The sequence below is a fragment of the Elephantulus edwardii genome, unplaced genomic scaffold (genome assembly GCF_000299155.1).
Source record: "Elephantulus edwardii isolate Elephantulus edwardi_28Jun2011 unplaced genomic scaffold, EleEdw1.0 scaffold00011, whole genome shotgun sequence".
Lineage (NCBI taxonomy): Eukaryota > Metazoa > Chordata > Mammalia > Macroscelidea > Macroscelididae > Elephantulus > Elephantulus edwardii.
Genome location: NW_006399761.1, coordinates 14,650,036 through 14,674,393, shown reverse-complemented (window position 1 = coordinate 14,674,393; position 24,358 = coordinate 14,650,036). Strand labels below are relative to the sequence as shown.

General features: G+C 42.7%; 1 protein-coding gene across 1 annotated transcript in view; it reads right to left on the bottom strand.

The window, feature by feature from the left end:
* The window catches only part of CCDC85A (coiled-coil domain containing 85A), a 271,422-nt gene extending 270,719 nt beyond the window's left edge, over positions 1–703 (bottom strand). Inside the window, exons 1-2 of the mRNA XM_006881023.1 lie at positions 698–703; positions 38–223 (exon numbers count right to left, since the gene is read on the bottom strand). Of these exons, the coding sequence (XP_006881085.1) occupies positions 38–223; positions 698–703 (192 nt within the window). The remainder of the gene's footprint in view (positions 1–37; positions 224–697) is intronic.
* Between the last annotated feature and the right edge of the window lie 23,655 nt (positions 704–24,358).

Genomic DNA, 24,358 nt, shown 5'->3' with positions numbered 1-24,358 from the left:
CGGGGCGGCGCGGAGACGTGTGAGCGCCGGGACGCACCGCGGTAGGAGGCCCGCTCGCGCCACCGTGTGGCCGCCGCTGCTTCCCGCCAACGCCCCCTGCACCTGTCACCGGGATGCAGCTGCCCTCAAAAGCTGGGCATTCGCAGGGATTGAGGTTCAAGGGCAAATGGTGTGGGGCCTTCCTTTCACCAGCCGTTTGCACCTTGGAGAACGGGAAGAGGACCTGAGAAAAGAAATAAGGGGAGCGGGGGTGACGTTCAAGAACATCTAAATGTTCTGAAAAGAGGCTTAAGGGCACAGCTCTTCTGGGATCCCCCCACCACCACCCCTGACCACGCCCCCGGGCCTTCCTAACTTCTAAAACGCCTTCACTTCGTGTAGAAACGTCCAGAGAAGCCACTGGATCTCTGAAAGGTGTATTTTATAAACATCAAAAGCCCTTGGGGAGGTATAAAGTCATCACCTCCTGCAGTCTGAGACCTGGATTCTAAGGTCGCTTGTCTGCACAAGTGACCTCGCTTCAGAGCAAAACATGACCCCAGAGGCAAGCTGAAATGCCAGCCAGGGCTTCCATTTTCCTCCTTGCCTCAGGCAGCCACTGGTTTTCTGGTGCTGGTTTTTATGATGTAATTTCTGGAAGGAAAGCCTGCATCCCTGAATTCCAGCTAAAGGTTGTAAGAAACCCGCCCCTCCCTACACTCATCGCCCCTTCGCACCATCTCAGTGAAAACAAGGCTTTTCCCTGAAGAATTTGATGCACCTGGAAACCCTGGGCAAAGGGCCAGTGACATTCAGGTGAATGTTCTTTTCAAGGGTGGGTACAGGATCAGGGAGGAGTGATTAGCCACCCCTCCCCAGGGGCTTCAAAAGCAGCATTCCTCAGCACACATCCTCAGACAAAGCACACATCCTCAGACCAGCTTCCTGGCACAGGAAGAAGTTCAAGTCAGAAAAAAAAGAGTCCCATCTCTCCTGTGTTATTTCTTTTCCTGAATGAGTCCTCTAAACTTACTGAATGCCAAGGAGCTAATGCGATTAAATGTACAAAAGGTGTTGTATGGTGCGCCTGACAAGAATACGCTATGGCCCCTGGTGCTATATTAAGACAGATCTTTATCTGGTAAGAGGAGACCACCATCACTTCATGTCCCCATCACACATTTGTTCTTGAGATTCCTCTTCTAAAATGAGCAGCCTGCCCACCTGACCCTGATCAGTTAACACCTCATTAGGTGTCAGGGCACATGGGCGGCTGAGAAGAGGACTCAGGAAGCAAGGGTAAGACCAAGGGGGAAAAAATGCCTCTACAAATGGAGCGCTGGTGGCTGGGTCGTGGGAGACGTGCTGCTAAAGGGAAGGTGACCAGTTCAAACCAAGCAAAGGGGCAAAGGAGAAAGATGAGCAGTTCCCTCCTGCCCTCTCTCCCCCACCCACAAAAACCATTTACAGCCTCTGAAAACTCACTGGAGAGTCACCTGCGGCTTTACTCTGACTCATTGGCAACGTGGGGAGTTTTGAGACCAAAAGGAAGCCCATTGTTTCATGCCGGTTTTTACTTACGGGTTTTTTAGATCAAAACAGAGCCCATTAATCAAGTCAAGTCTGACTCATGGTGACTGGTAGACCACAACGACCCCAAGACTAACAAACTTAAAGGATGCAGCTAATGGATTTGAACTGCTGGCTTTGGAGGTTTTTAACAATGATGCCACCAGGGCCACTTTACATCCACTAGAAGTGGCTAACCATTGGACTGCATCATCACAGCGAGCTTCTACTGTTTCCAATTTTAAATGTTGGGGTTTGGTATAATGCTGGTGTAATGTTACTGAATTACAAAAACCAGCAAGCCGAAGAAAACATCTCTTACATAACTAGTACTCTAAGAACAGGTCTGATGTGGGGTTGGTTCTGACTTGATGGTAAATTGTTCTTTGCATGTGAAAGCTGGACAAGAAGACTGGAAAATAACTGCTGGTGGCCTTTGAATGGTAGTATGGGTGAAGATTTTTTAGTACATTATGGACTGACTTCTAGGAGGATGAGCAAATCTGTCTTAGAAATAGTGAAGTCCTCATACTCGTTCGGAGCAAGGGTGGTGAGACTTTGTCTTAAATATCTGGATATTATATTGGGAAAGGCCATCCTGGAGAGAGACATCATGCTTGACAAAGGGAAGCGCTTGAGAAGCTTCTCCAAGTGCTTTAAGCCATCTTTGTTAACTGTCATCTTCATGTTGTTGTTGTGTGTACCGTCAAGTCAGAACCAACCCAGAGCTGACCCTCCAGCAGGTTTTCAGAGGCTCCTTTGAATGCTGAAATCCAGGCCTCACTGGGTCACAACAACAGCCCTTCTGCCTCTCCATCCTCACCCAGCTACTTCACTCTGAGGAGTGTGACACAGGCATCCCAGGAAGGAGCTTGGATCTTCCTCCGTTGTTAGTGAAGAGACCAGGGCCACCTCTGTGCAAATAATCCCTGGACCATTAATGCTTTTAACACTATTAACCCCTCCTCATCTCTGCTCCAAGGATACTCAACCTCAGCTGCATATTGGAGTTTGAAGACACTGTGACACTTGGGCCCCACCTCCAAGATTCTGATTTAATTGGTCTGGGGTGCAGCCTAAGTTCCGGTTCTTAAAAGCACCAGGGGTAGTACCAATGAAGCCTGAGAATGACTATTGTTGAGGCAGAGAACACTGGCCAATAGAAATGTAAATCAAATCACATCTGTGATGTCAACATTTCTCGTGGTTGCATTTAAATAATTGGGGGCAAAGATGCTGACTTTAGTATTTTATTTATCAGATTAAAATGTTATAATCTTTTATAAAAAATGTTACTCTCTTAATATATAATCATTGTTTTAAATTGTCAATGAAACGATCACTCTTATTTTGTAATAAGTCTCCAGTGTCTAGCACGTTAATGCACACAGACAAGCCACATAGGAGATACGGCAGAACAGAGGGTCAGCGAAGAAGAGAAAGGCCCTCTCAATGAGATGGGAAGACAAATGGACAGGCACAATGGTTGTAACGATAGGTTCTAGCACAGCAGCAACTGTAGGATGAGGCGGAGTCTGGAGGACCAGGCAGGGTTGGTAGGACAGGGCAGGCTCTGTAGAAAGGGGCAGGATCTGGAGGACAGGGCATGGCCAGAAGGATGAGACAGGGTCAGGAGGATGGGGCAGGGTTGGTAGGACAGGGCATGGTCAGGAAAACGGGGCAAGGTTTGTAGGACAGAGCATGCATGGTCAGGAGGACAGGGCAGGGATGGTAGGACAAGGCAGGATCTGGAGAATGAGGCAGGATCCAGAGAACAAGGCAGGATGCGGAGGACGGGGCAGGGTCCAGAGGCTGGGGCAGCATTGGCTTCTGTTGTACACAGGGTCACTGTGACTAGAAATCCACTTGATGGCACCTAACAAAAACAGCATAGAAAAATGGGCACCTGTGGTAGGCTGAATAACTGCCTCCCCGAGAGAGTGCTCCTTGGACAGGCAGGGATGACGAAGCCTTATCTCTCATACTTTGGGCATGTTGCTAGGAGAGGCTATTCCTTGGATAGAAGGTCAGGAAAAAAAAAAAGGAAAGAAAAAGAGGAAGACCTCCAGTGAGATAGAGTGACATGGTGACTAAGCAAAGGGCTTCGGTGTGTCAGAGATGATGAGGACGGCACATGACAGGGCAGGATTCAGCTCTGTTGTTCACAGGGTCATGATGCATCTTAATCAAATCAATGGCACCTAACAGCAGCAGCAAGAGATAGTCTAAAGAAGCCTGGTAGTACACTGTATGAAACACTGGCTGCTGACCCAAAGGTTAGTGGTTTGAAGGGAGGAAGGTGAGGCAGTTTGATTTCATAAAGATGTACATCCATTGGAAACCCTAATTGGTAGTCATGCTCTGTCCTGTAGAATCACGACAGCCAGAATTGACTCAGGGCAGTGGGCAGGTTACAGTGAGTATTGTGTTGAAAATTTCCTTTTATGACACGAAAGGATTTTTCAGGGATGATTAAATTCAGGATCTTGAGGGGGAGATATTTTTCTAGCTTGTTCAGGTGGGCTCTAAGTACAATTTATATAGTTTGGGGTTTATTTGTTTTTTAATAAGCAGTAAGCAGAGGAAGACTTCACACAAACACAAGACGAAGCAATGTGATACAGAAGCAGAGAGTGGAGTGATGCATCCACAAATCAAGAAATACCCCCAAAACTGGAAGAGGCAAGGAATAGAATCTGTACCACCCCACTACTCCACCCTATTCCACCCCATTCAGAACATCTGTGGGGGGAGACAGCTTTTCCAGCCTCTCGATTCTAACATTCATTTCAGACTTCTGACCTCCAGAACTTAGAGAATAAGTAATTATCTTTTGTTTTTAACCACTTCGTGATGAGTTGTTACAGCAGCTACGGGAAACTAATACAAACTAAGACAAAGCACTTCATTTTCATCTGTGCTGTTGGGGTCAATCTTTGTTATTCTCATCTTACAAGATACAAATACATTTCTCATTCAAGATCATGGCCTTTGGGAGGGCAGGGCATTCACTGCAGTCAGGGAGGTTTTGACTCATAATAATCTTCCATTGGGTGTCTGAGGCTGAAGATCACAATGGGAGGAGGCTGCCTCTCTTTCTTCCACAGAGGCACTGAGGGGTTCAAACTACCAGAAATGCACAGCTTTGTTAGCAGCTCAATACTTTACGGATGATGCCACCAGAGATCCCTTGTGGAGGGCAGGAAGCTGTCTTACTCATCAGTGAACTCCTGGCCCTCAGAGAACTTTTTGTCCTGTTCACAGTAGGATTTTTATAGGAACACAGGGAAGTTCTTCAGATGGATCTGGGGCTCAGCCTCTGAGGTGTTCATATTTTGGTGTGCATTTAGAGAAAGCCTGAAAAGAAAGCTTTCCATATGGGAAAGTTCCAGACCTCAAGCAATCCAGATGTCCATTTTCTCACCCTGGTCCCATGAAGTGCTTTGAGAGACTCTAACCCAGACATAGAGAAAAAGAAGAAAGTGCTAAAAGCAGCGACTGCCTGACAGAACTGGCCTTCAAAGGGCAACCTTCAGAGGAACAGGCCCACCCCTGCCAGTCCCACCGTCCCACTGCAAACCTCCCACAGGAGCTGAAGCTTGGCAGTCCCCTCACTGTGGCTTGAAATAGCCACAGGCAAGAGCCTCGCAAGTGAAAATGCTTCTTCACACATTTGTCTGGAGAAAAGCTGACTTCCATGTTAGGAGAAAAGATGTAAGATTGTTTGGGTTGTTTTTTTTTTTCTCCTAACCCAGAAATCACCTGTCCTTATTGATGAGGGCAAGCTGGACTAGCAAATCTGCTCTTAGGGACCAGGACAATGTCTCAAAGAATAGTCTGGGCCTAGCTAGCAAAATTATCAGTAGACTATTTGTTTAAAGTTGTTGATTGCAAGGGGAGCTCTGGTGGCCTAGTGGCAAGAAGCTGCACTGCAATCCCAGAGGTATGAGGTTCAAATGTACCAGATGCTCTTCTGGAGAAGGAGGGGCAATCTCCTCCTGTACCAGTCAGATCTGATTTGATAGTACACACACAAAAATTAATAAAAGTTTTTTTAAAAAAGAAAGTTGTTGACTGCTGTTTGGTCAAGCACAACTCATAGTGACCCTATGAACAAAAGGCCTGAAGTACCCTTTAAAAGTTAAAGTATGGATATTAAACTGTCAGAATGGAACCTTTAAATGTTCCATTGTGATTGACAAGAATTATCAGGGATAAGGCACACAACTGTCAAATCCTCTATGTGACAGCCATCATCATCCCATTTTACATATGGGAAATCCAAGAACGGGGTTGAATTAATGGTGATAACTAGGAAAAAGGGGCCCCAGTCATAAAGGAGAGCGTCTCAAAAAAGAGTAAGGAAAGCCTAGAGTACCTGCACCATAGATTATTCAATATGGCTTTGGATTTGTTACTCTCATCACATAAAGAGTTGTTGTTGTTGTATAGTGCTAAGTACAACTCAACGTGACCCTATAAACCACTGACCTGAATCCTATCCTACTGTGTGTCAACCTACAATCTTTGTCACACTGGAGACCACGGTTGCAGTAACTGTGTCAATCCATCTGGTTGATGGTCTTCCTCTCCTTCACTGACCCTCCACCGCTCCAAGCATGATGTCCCTCTTCAAGGAACAGCCTCTCCTCGCAACACGGCCCAAGTATGTGAGGTGAAGCTTCATCATCCTTGCCTCCAAGGAGCACGCTGGCTCCACTCTCTCTGACACATTTGTTTCCTCTTTTGGCTGTCCACGGGATATTCACCACTCTTCTCCAACACCACAATTCAAAGGCACTGTTTCTTCTTCTGTCATCGTTATTCATTGTCCAAACACCAGATGCATGGCAAGTAACTGAAAGGATCCTGGTCTGGGCCAGGTGTACCCCAGCCTTCACATTTGCATCATTGCTCCTCAGTTCCTTGACAAGATCCCTGACATCAGATTCTCTCCGTGCTGTACATCTCCAGAGTCCCTCCTTGCTGGTACTAATGCTGATTCTGCACCCATGCAAGATGAAATCATTGACAATTTTCATTTTCTCCATGAATTATGATGTTGCCTGGTGGCCTAACGGTAAAGATATTTGTTTTCTTGATGTAGCAAGCATTTAAAGTCTGGCCCCTTTTCAGAAAGCACAGTCGTGTCACACAGGTTGTGGGTTAGTCTTCCTCTAATCGTGATGCCGCAGCCTTCTTCACACAGTCCAGCTTCTCAAATGATTTGCTCCGCCTACAGATTGAATAGGCATGGAGAGAGGACACAGCCCTTAAGCTCTCCTTCTCAGGATGAAGCCAAACCCCAAATGCGTTCATCGAGGATGGGCTCATGTAAACAGAGAGGAAACCAGCATTAAAATCTGACAGATCATTGCGCGAGCACCGTGTCCCAGAGCTGACGCCTATGGAAACTGCAGCATATGGACCCAGTCGCTGTTCACCAGCCACTGACAGGCTGCTGTCAGGTTCAGCACACGCATGACGATTAGGAACGCGAGGGGCACAGAGAGCAGGGATGTGGGGCTGGCATCAGACGACAAGCCAAACTTGTCTTTGAGACGACGTGTCAAATTCCTATATAACATTCACGGGTGTTCCGTGAGTCGAAGAGTTGTAATAAATAGCAATTCCAAATGGATAAAAATCCAAAATCCAAACGCTGTTAACAGCTTAAAGGTTATAAACAACAGAACCAGGGGAAGCAGGGTGAAAGAGTTCTTGCTATGGTAACACCTTCAAAAACCAAAAGTGACCCTGGTTGTAGTGGTGCCATTTTTTTTATGTTGGAAGAATCATCAATCTCTTTGGGGGGAGTGGGGGGAGAGTTAAGCGGGTTTTTTTTTTTCTTTTTGTCACTGTACTTTAATTTTCAATTTCTCAAATTTTATTCAAATGGATCCATACAGTAAGCTTTCATGTTTTACACAGACCCTTCTACTTTATTTGATTCTTTGGACATTCATTCATGTTACTGTATTGATAGCGTATATTCTTTTTTTATTGCTGAGAAATACCCCATTGTATGGTTGTACCACAACTTGTTTATCCATTTATCTGCTGATGGATTGTTTTCCATTTTGGATTGTTACCAAAAAAGCTGCAGTGAATATCCGTACTAGTCTTCATTACGACTTATGTTTTTATATCTTAGCTAAATATCTAGGAATACGATAGATGAGTGATAAACTTTTTAAAAAATGATCCAAATATTTCTAACCTAGTTTACCATTATACATTCCCATCACAACAGATATGAGTTTGGTTGTTCCCCAGCCTCTCCAACATTTGGTTTGGTCTCTTTAACATTTCAGACAGTCTAATGGGCATATTGTAGTATCTCCTTTTGGTTTTAAAATACACCTTCAGTGCTCATTCCTGAGAAATGAAAATCTGGACATGAATCCAAGATGTCAAATGATAGGAGTTCTGAGTAGAGACCTCAGGTGGCTTTTGTTCTGTTGTTTTTTAAATTTTTTTTTTTTTCGTTTTAAACTGGTTAACTTACAGAGTTCATAAAGTTCGTATCCATTGTTTTTCACACCAGATCTTTCCCTTTTCTTTTACCTATCCCTCCATGTGGGTTTTGACACTCAAAGAGTCACTGCCGTGGACTGACTCCTAGCTGACCCCTCATGGGTCTTCGAGGCTGTAACTGATAGGGGAGGAGCTGCCCATCTTTCTCCTTTGGAGGTGCTGGTGGAGTTGAATGGTCTTTTCTGGCCTTCTGATCTACTAACTGTACAATCATTGTGTGCAGATATTTTTGCTGCTGGATCAAAGGCTAATCATGTAGAAACCACACTTTGTCATGAATTGGCTGCCAGGGCATTTCTTCTGAATCAAGGTAAACCACATGTCAGAGTAAAATGGTGATACGTATGGTTTTCAGTTGCTGATTTTTTTGGGGAAAGTTGACTGCCCTTCTTCTAGTGAATCTCTGGGTGAACTCACAACTCCATCTCTTTGGTTAACCTTTGGGGGGGTTGTGCTCTGTTTGTTCTTTTCTTGTAGGGTGATTGTTGCTGTTGTTATGTGTCGCAGAGTACAATTCATTGCGACCCTGTGAACAATAGATCTGAAGCCTGTCCTATCCTGTGTCGTTGTCCTTACAATCTCTGACATCCTGGAGCCTGCTCCCCTTCTTGCATGCCTCTCATCCAGTCATCTGCAATCCATTGGCTCTGCCTTCAATCTCTATGCAGACGGTGCTACTCACCACTCCTGCTGATTACATCCTCATTGATTGTCTGAACTAGTGCTACCCCCTCCTCTCTGTGTGTCCTCTTTCTTCCCACAACCTGCTGCTTTCTTTTGCCACCTTTGGGCTAATTTCAACAAAAGTTAACTATATGTTAGATGATACCTCTCCAATATCTAGAACTTCCCAAAGGCCCCATCTCACTCAAAGCAAAAGCCAAAATCCTCCTAACGGTTTTAGTCTATAAGCCCCTACATGATTTGTCCTCTTGTTACCCACTTGACCTTATTTCCAGTACTTCCCCCTTTCCACTCTGCTCCAGTCACACTGACCTTGACTTTCTTCAACATATTAAGTCCTAACTTAAGAGGCCTTACAATTACTGCTCTCTCTGCTCAGCCTACCTTCTCCCAGACATAAGCCTATCTTGTGCCTTCACTTTTTTCAAACCTTCAAGTCTCTACCTGAACCATAACCTTGTGCAAAGGAACTCCCGTAGCCATCTACCTTAAACTATAAACCCCTGATAACACTTCCACACTAACTCCCAAAGAGCTTGCAGAGGTAGGGAGGGATGGATGGAGATAGTCTTTCTCTCACAGTTTACGTGTCTGTGACTGTTCAGGGTTCTACCATATTGTAGCTGCACAGTCTAGAAGGTGAGACATCCCAGGTTGTCGGGGGTGGGGGGTGGGGGGTAGGACTTGGTGCTGACACACTGGGTCTTCCAGGCCTGGATGTGGAAGCAGGGTGTATCAAACTCACACATAGACAACTTCATCAAATTGCAAGGGGACTGAGAAATACAATGGTCTGTGTGTTTGATAAGGCATGAAGAGGCAGATGTGAGTGAACTCTACACCATGAAACACAAGGTGTTTCCATGGAAATGCTTCAATGCTTAGCCAATAGAAACCTTGACAGAAGAGAAATCTTAGGCTGACACTTTGCTGTGCATTTATGCAGTATTTTAAAGTGATTCTTTGGTGCCACACACTGTCCATGATGGTAATGATATGAGATACAGCTGATTCTTACTTGCCAGAGATACATTCTAGAAAGTTACAGACAACACAGAACTAGAAATATAGCTGTACCATTACTCTTACTAGAGTTCCTGGTGGTTGGTGTAAATTTCTAATGAGATGAGATACAGCTGATTCTTATTTGCCACAGATATGTTCTAGAAAGTTACAGACAACACAAAACTAGAAATATAGCTGTACCATTACTCCTATGGGAGTTACTGGTGATTGCTGTAAATTTCTGACCACAACATTTTCATCAATGGATCAATTAATGTGCTCCTGTTCACACTCACTTTATTTAATGCAAAGTATTGGTTCATTAACATTCAATTGACATCCAACAGCACTCTAAGTCATGACGGGATAAAGCTTACACGGATATTACATGTGTCTTCTCCACTGGGCATGTCTCAGCCTTCTTGCTTTTAAGAAGCCCAGGTTCTTAACAGATAAGTCACCCACACAATGCACAAAAAATGCTAACATTGCGGCATGAATAGACTGTGAAAAGGGGTGTTTGTGTGCCCTAGGAGAGCCAAAGCAGGAAAACGAAAGCGTCACCTTGTTGTTAGTAACCTACAGGTTGAGAATCCTCATTATTTTAGCACTTTTTGGATGTCCTCAAAGAGCTGTAAACATGCCACACGTATCAAGTTGAGATTTGAAAGAAACTTTCGTGAGCTAACACATTCAGAAGTACTAAATCTATAAACGATGAGGATCAATTATACGTACCGTTGTGCTGAATTCACAGTGGATTCCACCCCCAGGGAGCCCGAGTGGTGTAGTGTGTAGACAGCTGCACGGTGAGCTAGACAGATGGTCGCACGACTCTGGTAGTTCGAATCCACAAGCCACCCTACAGGAAGACAATGGACAATGTCCTCCTTTGTGATTTATAGCATCGGAAAACCCACTGGAGGGTCAGTTCTGAGTTCACTCTAACTCAGTAGCAATGACTTTGACTTTGTACGTACAGTTCTTACAGTCTTCCCAGAAAATGTATAGAGAAGTTTAGCCACGCTGAATGAAAATAAGAATGCAAAAAAATGTTTCTTGAACTTCACATGTAAATTATGAGTCTTTTTGCAGAGATGAGGAGCAGAAATATAGTCTCTCTCTTTTTTTTTCTTTTTAGAAATAGAGTCTCTTAATAGCAAGAATGTGTTGTTGTTGTTAAGTGCCATCGAGGCATAGATGACTCATAGTGACCCTATGAATGAAAGACCTGAACACTTGAATAATTTTCATCGTTTCTCCAAATTCATAGAATTTCCAGAGGCAAGCTATTTCAGAAGTGGATGTCACTCCTGCTTCCAGGCTTGTTTTAATCATGAAGCTCTACCCAACACTGTCCACCATGGGTAACCATTATCATATTTGACACATCAGTGTCACTGTGTTTAGCATCACAGTGACCACGAGTTACCTCTGTACAGCAAATGGACAGACCACTCGTCATTAGCGAGTTAATGTTCCACCCTAATCGTCACCAGAACCAGCAAACAAACCTCTGTAGAATCCAGCTGCTGCAGACGACTTCCAAACTAGATTCCAGCAATAGCAAGAATAGAGTTTCATATTTAATGTTTAATGTTGGAATAATTATTATTATTAATGTCATTTATAGGGCGCTCTAATGGCATTAACAACTGAATCCTTAACCATAATACTATCAGAGTTGTATGTTGTTGTTGTTGTTGTTGTTGTTAGGTACCACCAGGTCAAGTACGACCCACAGCAACTCAATGAACAGCCAGCCTGAATCCTGCCCTATCCTGGTCCATCCTCATCATCTCTGACACACTAGGGCCCATAGCTCCAGTCACCATGTCAATCCATCTTGTTAGGGTCCTTCCTCTCCTTCATGGACCCTCCATCTTTCCAAGCATGATGTCCCTTTCGAAAGAAGAGCCTCCTTAGCTACATGCCCAAACTATGAAAGATGAAGCTTCCCCATCTTTGCCTCCAAGGAACACTCTGGCTGCCCTTTTGCCAAGTCATATCTGTTTGTTATTTTGGTAGTTCGTGGAATATTAAGTATTCTTCTCCAGCACCACAACTCAAAGGAATCAACTCTTCTTCCATCATTCTTATTCACTGTCCACCTCTCTGACATGTAGCAGATGATTGAGAAGACCATGACCTGGATCAGGCACATCTTAGTCTTCAAAGACTGACATCATTACTCTTCAGTGTCTTGGAGAGGTCCTTGACAGTGAACTTTCAATGCAGTGCGTCTTCTGGTTTCCTGACTACTGCTACCAAGGGTGCTGATTGTTGATCCAAGCAAGTTTTTGTTGTTAGGTGCTGTCAAGTTGACTGTGACTCACAATAACCTTATGAAGAACAGATCTGAATCTTGCTGTATCTTAACCCATCCTCACAATGTCTGCCTTGTTCAAGCCCATTGGTCCACTCACGGTATCAATCCATCTTGATGAGGGTCTTCCTCTCTTTTTGAAGACCCTCTCCTTTTCCCAGCAGATGGACTCAACAATTGTACAAAGTTTGTGCATCTATATTTATGTATCTGGTGGTCTGCTAGCAAGGAGTTGTACTGCCAAACCAAAGGTGAGCAGTTCTAAGCAGATGTTCCTCAAAAGAGATATGGGCAATCTCCTCACATGCAATTTATAAGCTCTGAAAACCTGCTGAAAAGTCAGCCATGAGCTGGTTCCAACTTGATGGTACATAATAGTAACAACATATATAGATATCACTCACTCACTCACTCACCATTGGGTTTTCAAGGTTGTAAAGCTTAACAGGAAGAGACCTCTCTCTCCTGTGGGGTAGAAAGTAGATTCAAACCCCTGAAGTCATGTAATCCTTTTGGTTAGCAGAACAAAACACTACAGATTACACCACCAGAGCTTCCTAGATAAAGATGCAGACATGGAGATAATGTGGCATAAACTGTGGCTCTTGTTAGGGGTCATCTACTCAACTCCAACTCACAGTGACCTTGCCGCTGCTGCTGCTGCTGTTGTTGATTGCCTTTGAGTGGAGCACGACTCATAGAGACCCTTTGAACAAAAGGCCTGAAGCCCCTCTATAACTATAGATATTTATCAAAGTTCGTAGTGTTTCTGGAGGCATGTTGTTTAGGAAATGGATGCCACTCCTGCTTCCAAACCTGTCCTGAGCCAGTCTCACTAATTCTGACACATCAACCCTTATGAACAACAAATCAAAACCTTGCCATATCCTGTACCATCTTCATAATGTCCACTGTGTGCATTGCTACCATCACTTCACCAATCAAATTGATGGAGTCTTTCTCTCCTCCACTAAGCCCCTACCTTGCCAAGTATGATACATTTTTCCAAAGATTATGATAATATGCCTGAAGTATATGGACTAACGTCTCATCATCTTTGCCTTGTAGAAACAGCCTAACTCTAATTCTTCCAAGACAGATTTGCTTATTCTTCTGGAAGTCCATGGTATATTCAACACTTCTTGCCAACACCACACAATTTACAAGCTTCAATTCTTTGAACTTACTTCTTGACTGAACAGCTTTCACATGCATTTGGAGTCAGGTACACCTTTGTCTTTAAATGTATGTCCTTGATCAGTAAGGACGTCCTTGACAGTAGATCTGGCCTATGGTACCATATACATACTACATGGCTGAGATGTAATCTAACCCATCACTGAACTTCTTTCATTCAGTGTTTCAAGTCCTCTTAACTCTAAGTAAACAAGGCTGTGTAATCTGCATACTGTTGGTTGTTGATGAGTGAGAGTGAGTTTTCCTGATGCCACATTCTTTTTCAGGTATGGATTCACTTGGATTGACGGGGTGACTATAACAATGGATTTAGGTATGGAGGAGATTGTAAGGATGAGACAATGTCAGACGAGGTTTAGATCTGCTGTCTGTAAGGTGACTGTGAGCCAGAGTGAACTCAACAGCATCTAACAACAACAATATGTTGTTGTTTGTTGTTGTTGTTGTGTTGTGCACTGTTGAGTCAGACCGACCCATAGCTGAATTGCACGGGAGGAGAATGCCCAACCTCTGCTCACAACAATACGTTGATGGAGAAAATATGTTAACAAAAATAACCAAGTGAATATACCAGATTATAATTCCATCCACTGCATCACATTTTGTTAATAAAGATTTACAAGTATTTCCAAAGGCATGGAAAAAAATCATTTCCATTCTGAGTTCTTAAAACTGATATGCTTCCTTTTCCTTATTTACGGAGTTCTTCACGGTTCTTCCATAGCTACACTGTGATCTTTACTCAATGTGACCTTACTGGGTCTCCTTGATCTACCCACCATTCTTATATTGATAATGAAACAGATTCATGCAGAGATTTAAACGTCAATAAACAAAATATTGCTTATGCTGATGCTTCTCTAGACATTAACCATGAATTCATAAAACTGTTTGTGAAAGTTCACTTTGTAATTAAAGTCAAGGGAATCTATGTTATTCCCAACGTGGGGACTATGTGGTGCAGCCAAGCTAGGACAGAAGAGACATGGAGTGGTGTTAAGACTTTATGGTCCCTTTGATGCTATGAAGGAAGGTGTATTACAATCAAGACTGGCTTTTACAATGATAGCCAAATACAAATACTATTTCATTTTCCTCCCTTGGAGTATAAAATCCTATAGCGAGATAAGTGAGAGCTGATAGGATAGACATCCAAACACTGATACCTTTTTTTTTCCTTATGGGTAATAGCTAGTTTCATTATCTTATCACTTTTTAATAAATGGATCATACCATGAAAAATGTGCCCAGGGCCAGATTTAAATTTCACTGATAGCAAGTATTATCTTTAGAAGGCACCATTTTATTCCATGGTAACAGATGTAGCCATAAAAAAGGAAATACGGTATATTTCAGTCTTTCAAGCATTACAGTCGCCTTCAAGTCAATTCCAACTCAGGACGACCCTGTGAGGGTCAGAGCACATCCATGCTCAGTCCAGCTTTCACTGTCTGTCACCTTGTGGAAAGACATTTCTAGCTCTTTCTTCCAAGATACCTCTAGGAGGACTGTAATCAACAACTTTTCAGTTAACTGTTGAACTCACGGAGCTTGTGTGTTCAGAGTTTTATTGGGGGCCACACTGTCTAAGGAACCCTCACCTGGAGCAAACATTTCAGCGTTCAGCTAACATCTGCACTGTCCAGAGTCCAGGGTGCACAGACTGTAAAAGCACGCAGCAGTAAAAACAATGAGCCACATCTGTAGTTAAAGGGTGGCAACTTCTCCCATTTGTGTATTTAAGACAAATATTCAGGCCATGGTTTTTGCAAATACTTGCTATGCATCAGAGAGCTGGACAATGACTAGGAATGATAGGAGAATTGATGTCTTTGAGCTGTGGTGCTGCAGAAGAGTATTGAAAATACCATGGACTGCCAAGAGAACAAACAGGTTTGTTTTAGAGAGAGTGAAACCAGGCTGCTCCTTGGAGGCAAGGATTCTGAAACTTCGTCTGACATACTTTGGACACGACATCATGCTTGGGAGGGTGAAGGGACAGCACAAGAAAGGAAGACTCTCGATGAGATGGATTAAGTGACTGGGGTAATGGGGGTAGGTGTGTCAGAGACAATGAGCCTAGCATAGGGTAGAGAAGGGTTTAGGGCTGTTGTACTTAAGGTTGCAAAACTCAACTGCACATAACAACAGCAACATTCCAAGGTAAAAAGTGTCCAGTTAATAACATTTGGAGGATGTTATTATATTTTTAATGGTTAATTATTTTACAATGGCTCTGAGATTTAAGAAAGTACACAGGTTTTGGTGGTTGTTGTTAAATATGCATTGGCAATTGCAGCTACCACTGTTCCTGGGAATCACTGGTTTCTTGATGTGATTCTGAAAACGTCATTATGTCGATTATTCAGGCAACACTGAACAACTTGCAAAACCAGATGTGTTCAAATTCATAGGCACAGCGCATATGGAAAAGTCTAAGGAAGGGAGTTTCAGGTCTTAATTTTAATTTATGATAAGCATTTCTAAACCTAAGCTCTGGTATCATCTACAAGCATACAGAGACATAAACCTATCTCTTTTATTTCACACATTAGTTCCTGTAATTTATATAAGTCCTTGATAGTTCTTTTGCATTAAACAAATTTTTGGGTTACTGATTAATCGAATTCTATGAAATATAAGCTTTTTATACACACATGCATATATATTACAGTCTATATTTTTAATTCATTCTTCCAGTCTACTCATACTCAGCCATCGCTGTGGAGGTGAAACTGACTCATAGCTGACCCTCCAGTGGTTTCTCAGAGGCTGTAAACAATCAGAGAGATTGTCCCTCCTCCTCCTTCTGGATGGCTAGCGGACTGTCAGAGAGGCGCCCTCTGTGGGTCAGCAGCAGAACTCCGTATAGGCTGTGTCACCAAAGCACCCTGTTAGAGAGTGTGAAAATTGCTCCTGTTATATTCCATTCTGACTTATGCCTCTAGATGGCATGAAGAGTTAAGCGCTTGAACCCTAGCCCACTAGGTTAGTGGTTGGAGCCCACCCAGAAGCATCTCTGAAGGAAGGACTTGAAACCTGTCCCTGAAAGGCCAAAGCTTTACCTCCTCTTCGCCAATTTCGATACCTTTTGTCTTATTGCTATCGCTAAGACTTCCAATACAATACTGAATAAGAGAGGTGATAGTGGGCATTCTTGCCTACTTTCTGTTCTTAAAGGGAATGCCTTTACCCTCTCTCCATTGATAAACAATGTTGGCTCTCAGGTTTGCATAAATACTTTTTACTATGTTGAAGAAATTCCCCTCTAATTCTATTTTGTTGAGTGTTTTAATCAGGAAAGGGTGTTGGATTTTGTCAAAGGCCTTTTCTGCATCAACTGATAGGATCATGTGGTTCTTGTTCTTTGCTTTGTTAATGTGATGAATTACATGAATTGTTTTCCTTATGTTGAACCATCCTTGCATACCTGTTATGAATCCCACTTGGTCATGGTGAATTATTTCTTTGATGTATCGAAGGCCAAAGCTTTGACAATATGGAATAGCTTCCCCTGGACACATGGCTCATTATTCGTCAGAACTGAATGACAGGATGGCAATAATTACATGGTAGACTTTTACCTATCTCAGCCCTCTTCCCCTCTAAGCCCAGAAGGGACTTCATCATCTCTGCCCGCCTCCCAAGCCATCACTGAAAACTGATGGAGGTAAATATTTCAGTTGACATCTAACCACCACCCCTGTTTTAGACTGTGGACTATCATTGAGTTCTTGAGTACAATTCTACTTCTCTCTTACATCCTGTAACATTCCATATGTATTGTGTGTGCCATTGAGTCAAAACTGCCCTATAATTGACTCTCTCACAGGTTTTCAGAGTCAGTTAATCACACAGGAAGGGACTGCTCATCATTTTCCTGCAGAGCAACTGGGGGATTCAAACTGCATGCCTCTGGGTGGGCAGTGCAACTCCTTACCACAAGGCTACCAGAGGTCCCTATAGCAATCTGCTGTTGCTGATTGGTGCTCAGCACATGCTCTTTGGTTTAAATACACTGCATTTAATGTGAGTACAAACAGGAGCCCTGACAGGGCAGTGGTGCAGCGCTCTGCTACTACCCAGGAGATCAGTGGTTTGAAATCACCAGGAGCCATGATGGAGCAGTGGTTCAGAGCTCTGCTACTACTTGGAAGATCAGTGGTTTGAAATCACCAGCTGCTCGCTCTATAAAGGAAGGTGCCGCACTCAGCTTCTAAGTAGACTACAATCTTCAAAATTCAATAATGTGCTTCTACTCTTGTCTTGCGGGGTTACTAGACATTGGAATCAACTAAATGGCAATAAACTGTGTTTGCTTTGAGTATAAAATCCTCTTTAAATAAAGTTTCTGAGGGGGGAAAAATAACCTTGCGTCTGTAGAATAAAACTTGTCTCAAGCCTATACAAGTGTACGGGAAACAAAAGACTCCTCAATTTTACTAAATTTCTACCAACCTGAGTACTGTGGCCATGATAAATTTTCTACCATTATGAAGCACAAAGATGGAAAATGGGGAAAATGCAAAAGAAGGGAAAGCCTCACCTCTCACCTGCAGGAACTCCCTACTGAGTAGAGATACTTCCATACAGAGTCCTCCAGATGAAAAAGACACTCATAAGAAAAGCAGAAGAGTATTAATCTGCCTTGGAGAAAGTGCAACCAGGTTGCTGCTCAGAGGGAAGGACTATGAAACTTCATCTCTCAGACTTAAGGCATGTGGTCAGGAAGGATTCATCCTCAGAAAAAGAGAAAGGCAGAGGGTCGGGAAAAGAGAGGACGTCTCTCAACGTGACGAAGTGACACATCTCATCAAAACAGCTGACCCAGTGGGGACAACAACGGACTTAAGCATATCAGAGAAGGTACAGAAGCTACGAGACAGGGCAAAGCTCAGGCCTGTCGATCACAAGGTGGCTATGAGTCTTGGTCACCTCGATGGCACCTAACAACAACAGTACAAAAGCACAATGTAAGAAATGCCGCTGTTGGATGGATTTGACAGTGACAACACAAATATGTAGAGAAAGAAGGCAAAGAGCGTTCTTTCAAATTAAATGGAAGTTCAAGATAAACCAACCCCTGCAGAGTTCATTTATTTCTCCTCTATTTTCTTGGCACAAACTCCCTGCTAAGTCTTCCATTGATTTATCACATAAGCATCAGTCTCATCTTCTGGTCCCCAGACAGGTGCGGGTTCTCCATAGCACCCAGCCCATCAATATGCAAAGAAGAGGTAGCCTAATGACAAGCTCTAACCCTGAGCAGCCAGAATGTGCTGGCCTCTCTCTGCTGGCTCAGGGCACAGCCCCTGCTCAGATCCCATCATTCCAGCTTAAAATCTTCTCTCCCTCTACATACCACATGCCAGTAGGCAAGGTGAGAGCTCAGGACCACTTGGAAGCTAGCATTCTAGCAACAGAAAAAAAAATATGTTGTCCTCTTAGGCGGGGAGCCAACAGGGCAGAGCTCACTTCTTGAGTTAAGTCAGAGGAGCAGAATGTAACCACTTAACTAAGGGATCCTTGGTGGCCGAGTGGGTAAAGAGTTACACTGTTAACAGAAAGGTATGAAGTTGGAATCCACCAGATGCTCTGGAGCGGGCAACTTCCTCCCATGGGAGGTACAGTCTCTGAAAACCTAACAGAAGGTCAGCTGTGCCTCACAACAACAATAACAACAGGAAGCAAGAGGCTTGGCCTCATCGGAGGACGAAGGGAGCCTCTGCATCATGAAGATGATCAAGGTATAATCAAACCAGCAGAATATCAGGTTGATGCAGATGCATGTTAGTATTTGGTTGTAGAGAGAATCTAAATCATTCTATGATTTGATTTCATTTTTAAAAAATGAAGTAAAAACGAGATGAAGACCCTGGAGGACATTATGCTGAGTGAAATATCTCAGTCACAAAGGGACAAATACTGAAAAGTGCCTCTGTTGTAAAGTGGGACTGATATGGAAGTTGGGGAAAAACTAGGAGGGAACAAAAAAATGTATACTCCATTGATGCAGATGAGGGAGAGAACTGTTTAGGAGAAATATATGATTAGGTATTATTGTCATGACAAGAATCCAGGATGAAAGCTGTACAGTGGAGTGGACTGCGGGGGGGAGACTGTATAACAATGAATTTTTTTTTTTTACTTTTCAAAGAGAAAAGCGAGCTGGGGGGACGAGTGGGCAGGAAGGAAAGTGTGCAACAATGAATGAATGGAAATCCAAAGTCTCTGTAAACTTTCATTAAAATAAAAAAATATTTCCTGGGGGTAGAAGAAAACTAGATGAAGAAAGTTTCCAGCTGCATGAAGATTTGATATAGCTTTTAAGACCCCGATACTCATACCAAGGACCCCCATGGGGGTTTCCACCTCATTCATGACGGACACATGCTGCGAGTCATGTCCCAGATTACATTTGCCTTGGCAGCCATCCAGTTTATTTCTAGAAAGCAATAAAAGACAAGAAACCTCCCCAGATATCGTGCTGGGTTGCTGTAAAGAGGCATCAACTGCTTCTGCAGTGAAGACACACAGAGAGACTTGTTTCCTGAGGTTACAGTCACCCACCTTGGCCTCTGCCTCACATTGTCCGAGGACCTCTGCCTCCCTGGGTGAGGCAGATGCAGAAGGTGGCTGATGGAACAGTCTGTTTTATATAGAAACTCATGTATTTTTACAATTGGGATCAATGTGGTCTCATTTTTTTCTAAGAGCTGGAGTGCTCCTGATTCAGGTCTTTTTAATCACTTGTTGAGCATCAGAAAGCTGGAAAGTGAGTAAGGATAACAGAAGAAGAATGGATGCCTTTGATTTGTGGTGTTGGAGAAGAGTACTGAACATTCCACGGATGGACAAAAGAACAAACAGCTACATCGTGGAGAAGATGCAGCCAGAGGGCTCCTTGGAGGCAAAGATGATCAAGTTTTGCTTCATATACTTCAGGTATGTTGCTAAGATAGACTATTCCTTGGAGAGGGACATGATGCTTGGAAAGGTGGGGAATTAGTGAAGGAGAAGAAGACCCTTAACCAGGTGGACTGACACAGTAACTGCTGCAATGGGCTCTAGTGGGCCAAAGATGGTGAGGACGGCACAAGACAGGACAGGGGTCAGGTCTCTATGAGTCATACTCAACTCAATGGCCCCTAATAGCAACAATAATTTGAATTTAAAAAGTTAGTCAAGTTTGTGTTGTTGTTAATGTCTTTCTCCAACAACAGAAACTGCACCAGGATAGAAACATTACAGGAGAGGAGAAGACATCAGAGATGACCATACTAAATTAGAAAGTCTGTCTTAATTTCCCAGTGCTGCTGTAACAAAATACATACCACAAGAGGGTGCCTTTAAAGAGCAGAAAATTATTTTCTCACAGTTCTGGAGTGTGGAAGTACACATCTAGGGCACCAGCTATAGAGGAAGATTCTCTAATTAGTTCTGGAAGAAGATCCTTGTCTGACCATCCTTCACTCTGCTGTTCCTCGGTTTCATGGGAACCTTCCTGAAGCAATTATCTTTCCCTTTTTTTTCTGTTAGTTTCTTTGTCTAATCTGCTCTTTCCACAACAAAGAAATTAGGGTTTGAACACACTCTACGTACACATGACTTCTTTAACAACAAAGAAATGCTATTTGCAAATGGAATCACTCCGTGTATGTCTGTGTAGCCACATATGTACATTTTAGGAGAAGAAAGATAACACAACCCACTCTATGACAGGGTCAGAAGTAAGAATTAAAATCAAAGACTTGGATTCAAGTGCCCCAGGATGGTAAGATGAGGTCAAAGGAGGCGAATCATGATAAAAACTATTAAAAGATGGTCCTGCAGCTGGTAATAAATATAGGAGGGAATGTGGAAAGATAGGAACCCCTTTATACTGTTGGTAAGACTGCAAAATGGTACAACCACTCTAGAAAGTAGTTTGGCATTTCCTCTAAAAGTTTCATACAGAAATTCCATCTGACACATCTATTCCACTGCTAGAAAAACAGAACTGACACATAAATGGAGATTATACACCGATGTTCATAGTAGTGCTAGTCACAACAGCAAGAACATAGAAACAGCCCAAATGTCCATCGATAAATGAATGAATTGAGAAACTGTGGTACATTCACATGATAGAATATTACACACCACGAAGGAACAAGTTTGAAAAATATTATGTAACATAGGAGAGGCTAGAAAGCATTATACTGAGTGAACTAAGTCAGTCTCATAAGGACAGATACTGCATAAAACCATTATTGTAAAAACAGAAGGATAACTACTATATAAAAGTCCAAAGGGGGAAGGGCAGGATGGAGGGGGATCCAGGGGTGGTGGTGAAATCACAACGTTGCAGAATGTGGCAGGCAGAATGAGGGGGGGAAGAACTTAGGAAAGATCCAACAGGAGTCTGAATAATAATAGTAGACATTTGTTATTTCCAACAGGGATTTCTTTTCTAAAATGGAATGTATGAGAATGATCATATAACACACAATGTGAACAAATGACTGTGTGACACACAATGCATAGGAATGAAATACAATTTGTACAAAATTTGCATGGAAATCAATTTAAAACAGAACCAAAAAAGATGGTCCTGGGGAAGATCCCTTGGCACTGGTTAGTGCAGCCAGGATGCCTCTTAAAGACAAAGACAGTGAGACTTCATCTCATATACTTTGAGCATGTGGTCAGGAGGCCCCAGACTTTAGACATCATGATGGGAAAAGTGAAGGGTCAGCAAAAGAGTGAAAGCTACTCTGCAAGATGTTTTGACACGGTGACTCTAACAACAAGCCTGAGTTCATCAGATATCACGAGGATGCTGAGGACAGGACAAGGTTCAGATCTGTTCTTCATGTTATCTCCATGAGTGTTCTCAACTCACGGTACTAACAAACACACACCAGAGTACAAAGCCCACCTCTATTGGGCTAGCAGAGATGTGTTTAGAGGTAATTCTAAGTTGTTACTATGGGAAGCCAAATTTCATACCAAATATTATATGAAAAAACATATGCTTGTTCAGAAATTGAAGGAACTACAAATTTATAAGTTAGGATTTCTCTTGTGCCAGATTATAGGAAATGACAAGAGTTAGTACCTGTGAAATACTTCCTTCCTGAGCTAAAGCATTAGGTTGACAATAGAGAAAAATTTGGCTTCATTTACAAGAGAATTTGCTCTATGATTTGCTTCCCCTGGTTATCAATAAATACACAGAGAGGAGAGGCTTGAGGCACTTCAGTCGTTGGAACTGCTGGGCCCCTGTCTTTTATGCTCTCTGTTTTATCTCATTCCTGGTTGTCTGTCTCATTATTAAGAACTATAAAAATACTTTACTCTCGGTCTGCAACATGTTACCAAGCTCTAATGGTGACGTCTAAAATTCTACCATCAAAGATGGCCTGTTAAGTCTTTCTCATTGGAAATCCTGATTCTTCCCAGGCTAACTTAGTTCAGAGTCCTCTTTGCCCCAAACTATAGCAATTCATATATGTCTCATTCATAGGCTCCAACCTGACTCACTTAATAATCTAGCTCTTTGAAAACCTTACAATCTCATTCATTTACATAATGTAATTTCCCCTGAAAAAGCTCAGAACTAATTGAGGATGTTAATGACTAATTTCTCAAGCCATACAAGATGTTCATATTCCCTTCAACATTTGCATTTGTGACCAGGCTATCTGATTTGGCAATGACAGCAACAACACCACCGTAGAGCCCAAATAACATGGCAAATCAACATACAGAAAAGAAGGTTAATTAACATTATGAAATATTCATTCTCTTCTTTTAAATACTTTTGTTTAACAAACCTATTCTTTCACTTGCTCTAGAGTCAAAACTGAACTGTCGTTGATGTAGCTCCCAATTTACAAGGCTATAACCAGTGATATTTACAAGATAAATTTTCATATTATGTCTTGAATATTCAATGAGAAACAGCATATTGCTTGGCAGTTCCTGTATTATTGATACCCTGTACATCTGGAGAGACCATAAATCTTTGCATGTGCACTAAAGTAGGTTTACAATTAAATATAACGTCAAATTTCCTTCTATTTTAGGCCTCTAGAAATAGTGAGAGGAGGCATTGTCAACCAAAGGCTCCCTGAAATGATTGAAGTCAAAAGCTTTAACTGTGCAAAGACTCTGAGTTCCCCTCCATAGTGGCTCCCACATCTCAACAATCCACTTGACTGCACATAGGAATGGACCCCCATTGTTCAACTCTTTCACCCTTTCTTTTTTCCCCCCCACTTTGTGCTGATGGGAGCTCAATACTCTGTTCACCTTCTGCCAACATAACGAGGCTTGTTCCTGCTGAAACTGAGGGAAGAAAGAGTATATAAAAACCCAGGTGTGTTTCAAATCTGAAGTTTCAAGACATTTCCAAATTCTAAAGCTCTTTTCTTTTCTACAAGGCAGGCTATTATGGGAGCCTGAGGGGGTGGATCCAATTCAGTCAAGACATAAACATTTTCTTTGATGCTTTGTTCCACTGGGTGGCCAGTGAACATGCAAACTGAGTTTAAATGGGGAGAATTTCCAGAGAGGACACACACACACACACACACACACACACACACACTCCTCTCTCTCTCCCCTCTCTTTCTCCTTCTCTCTCTTTATAATTGTAGAAGAGTCTACTTTCCTATGATGAATTATTGATGAATACAATCTTAGATGAGGAGGTGCTAGCCCTGAGGAACCTTGAAGGCAGTTAATTATACACACACACACACACACACACATACATACATATATATATACATATATATACATACATCTATACATACATAAATACATACATATATCCCTATATCCCTATATCCCTATATCCATATATCTATATATCTATATATCTATCTATATCTTGCATTGTCAGGGCTCTGGACAGAGGACTGTCAATGTTCTGCTCACCTTTCCATTCTTATGCCTCCTCATTGCGACTCTGTGACTCTATGAACTTTTACCTGGCCGTGGGATCATACCTGGCTACCCTCAGAGGAGCCCAGGCCTGCTGATGAGGTAATTCCTCAGAGCAAGGCAGGAGTG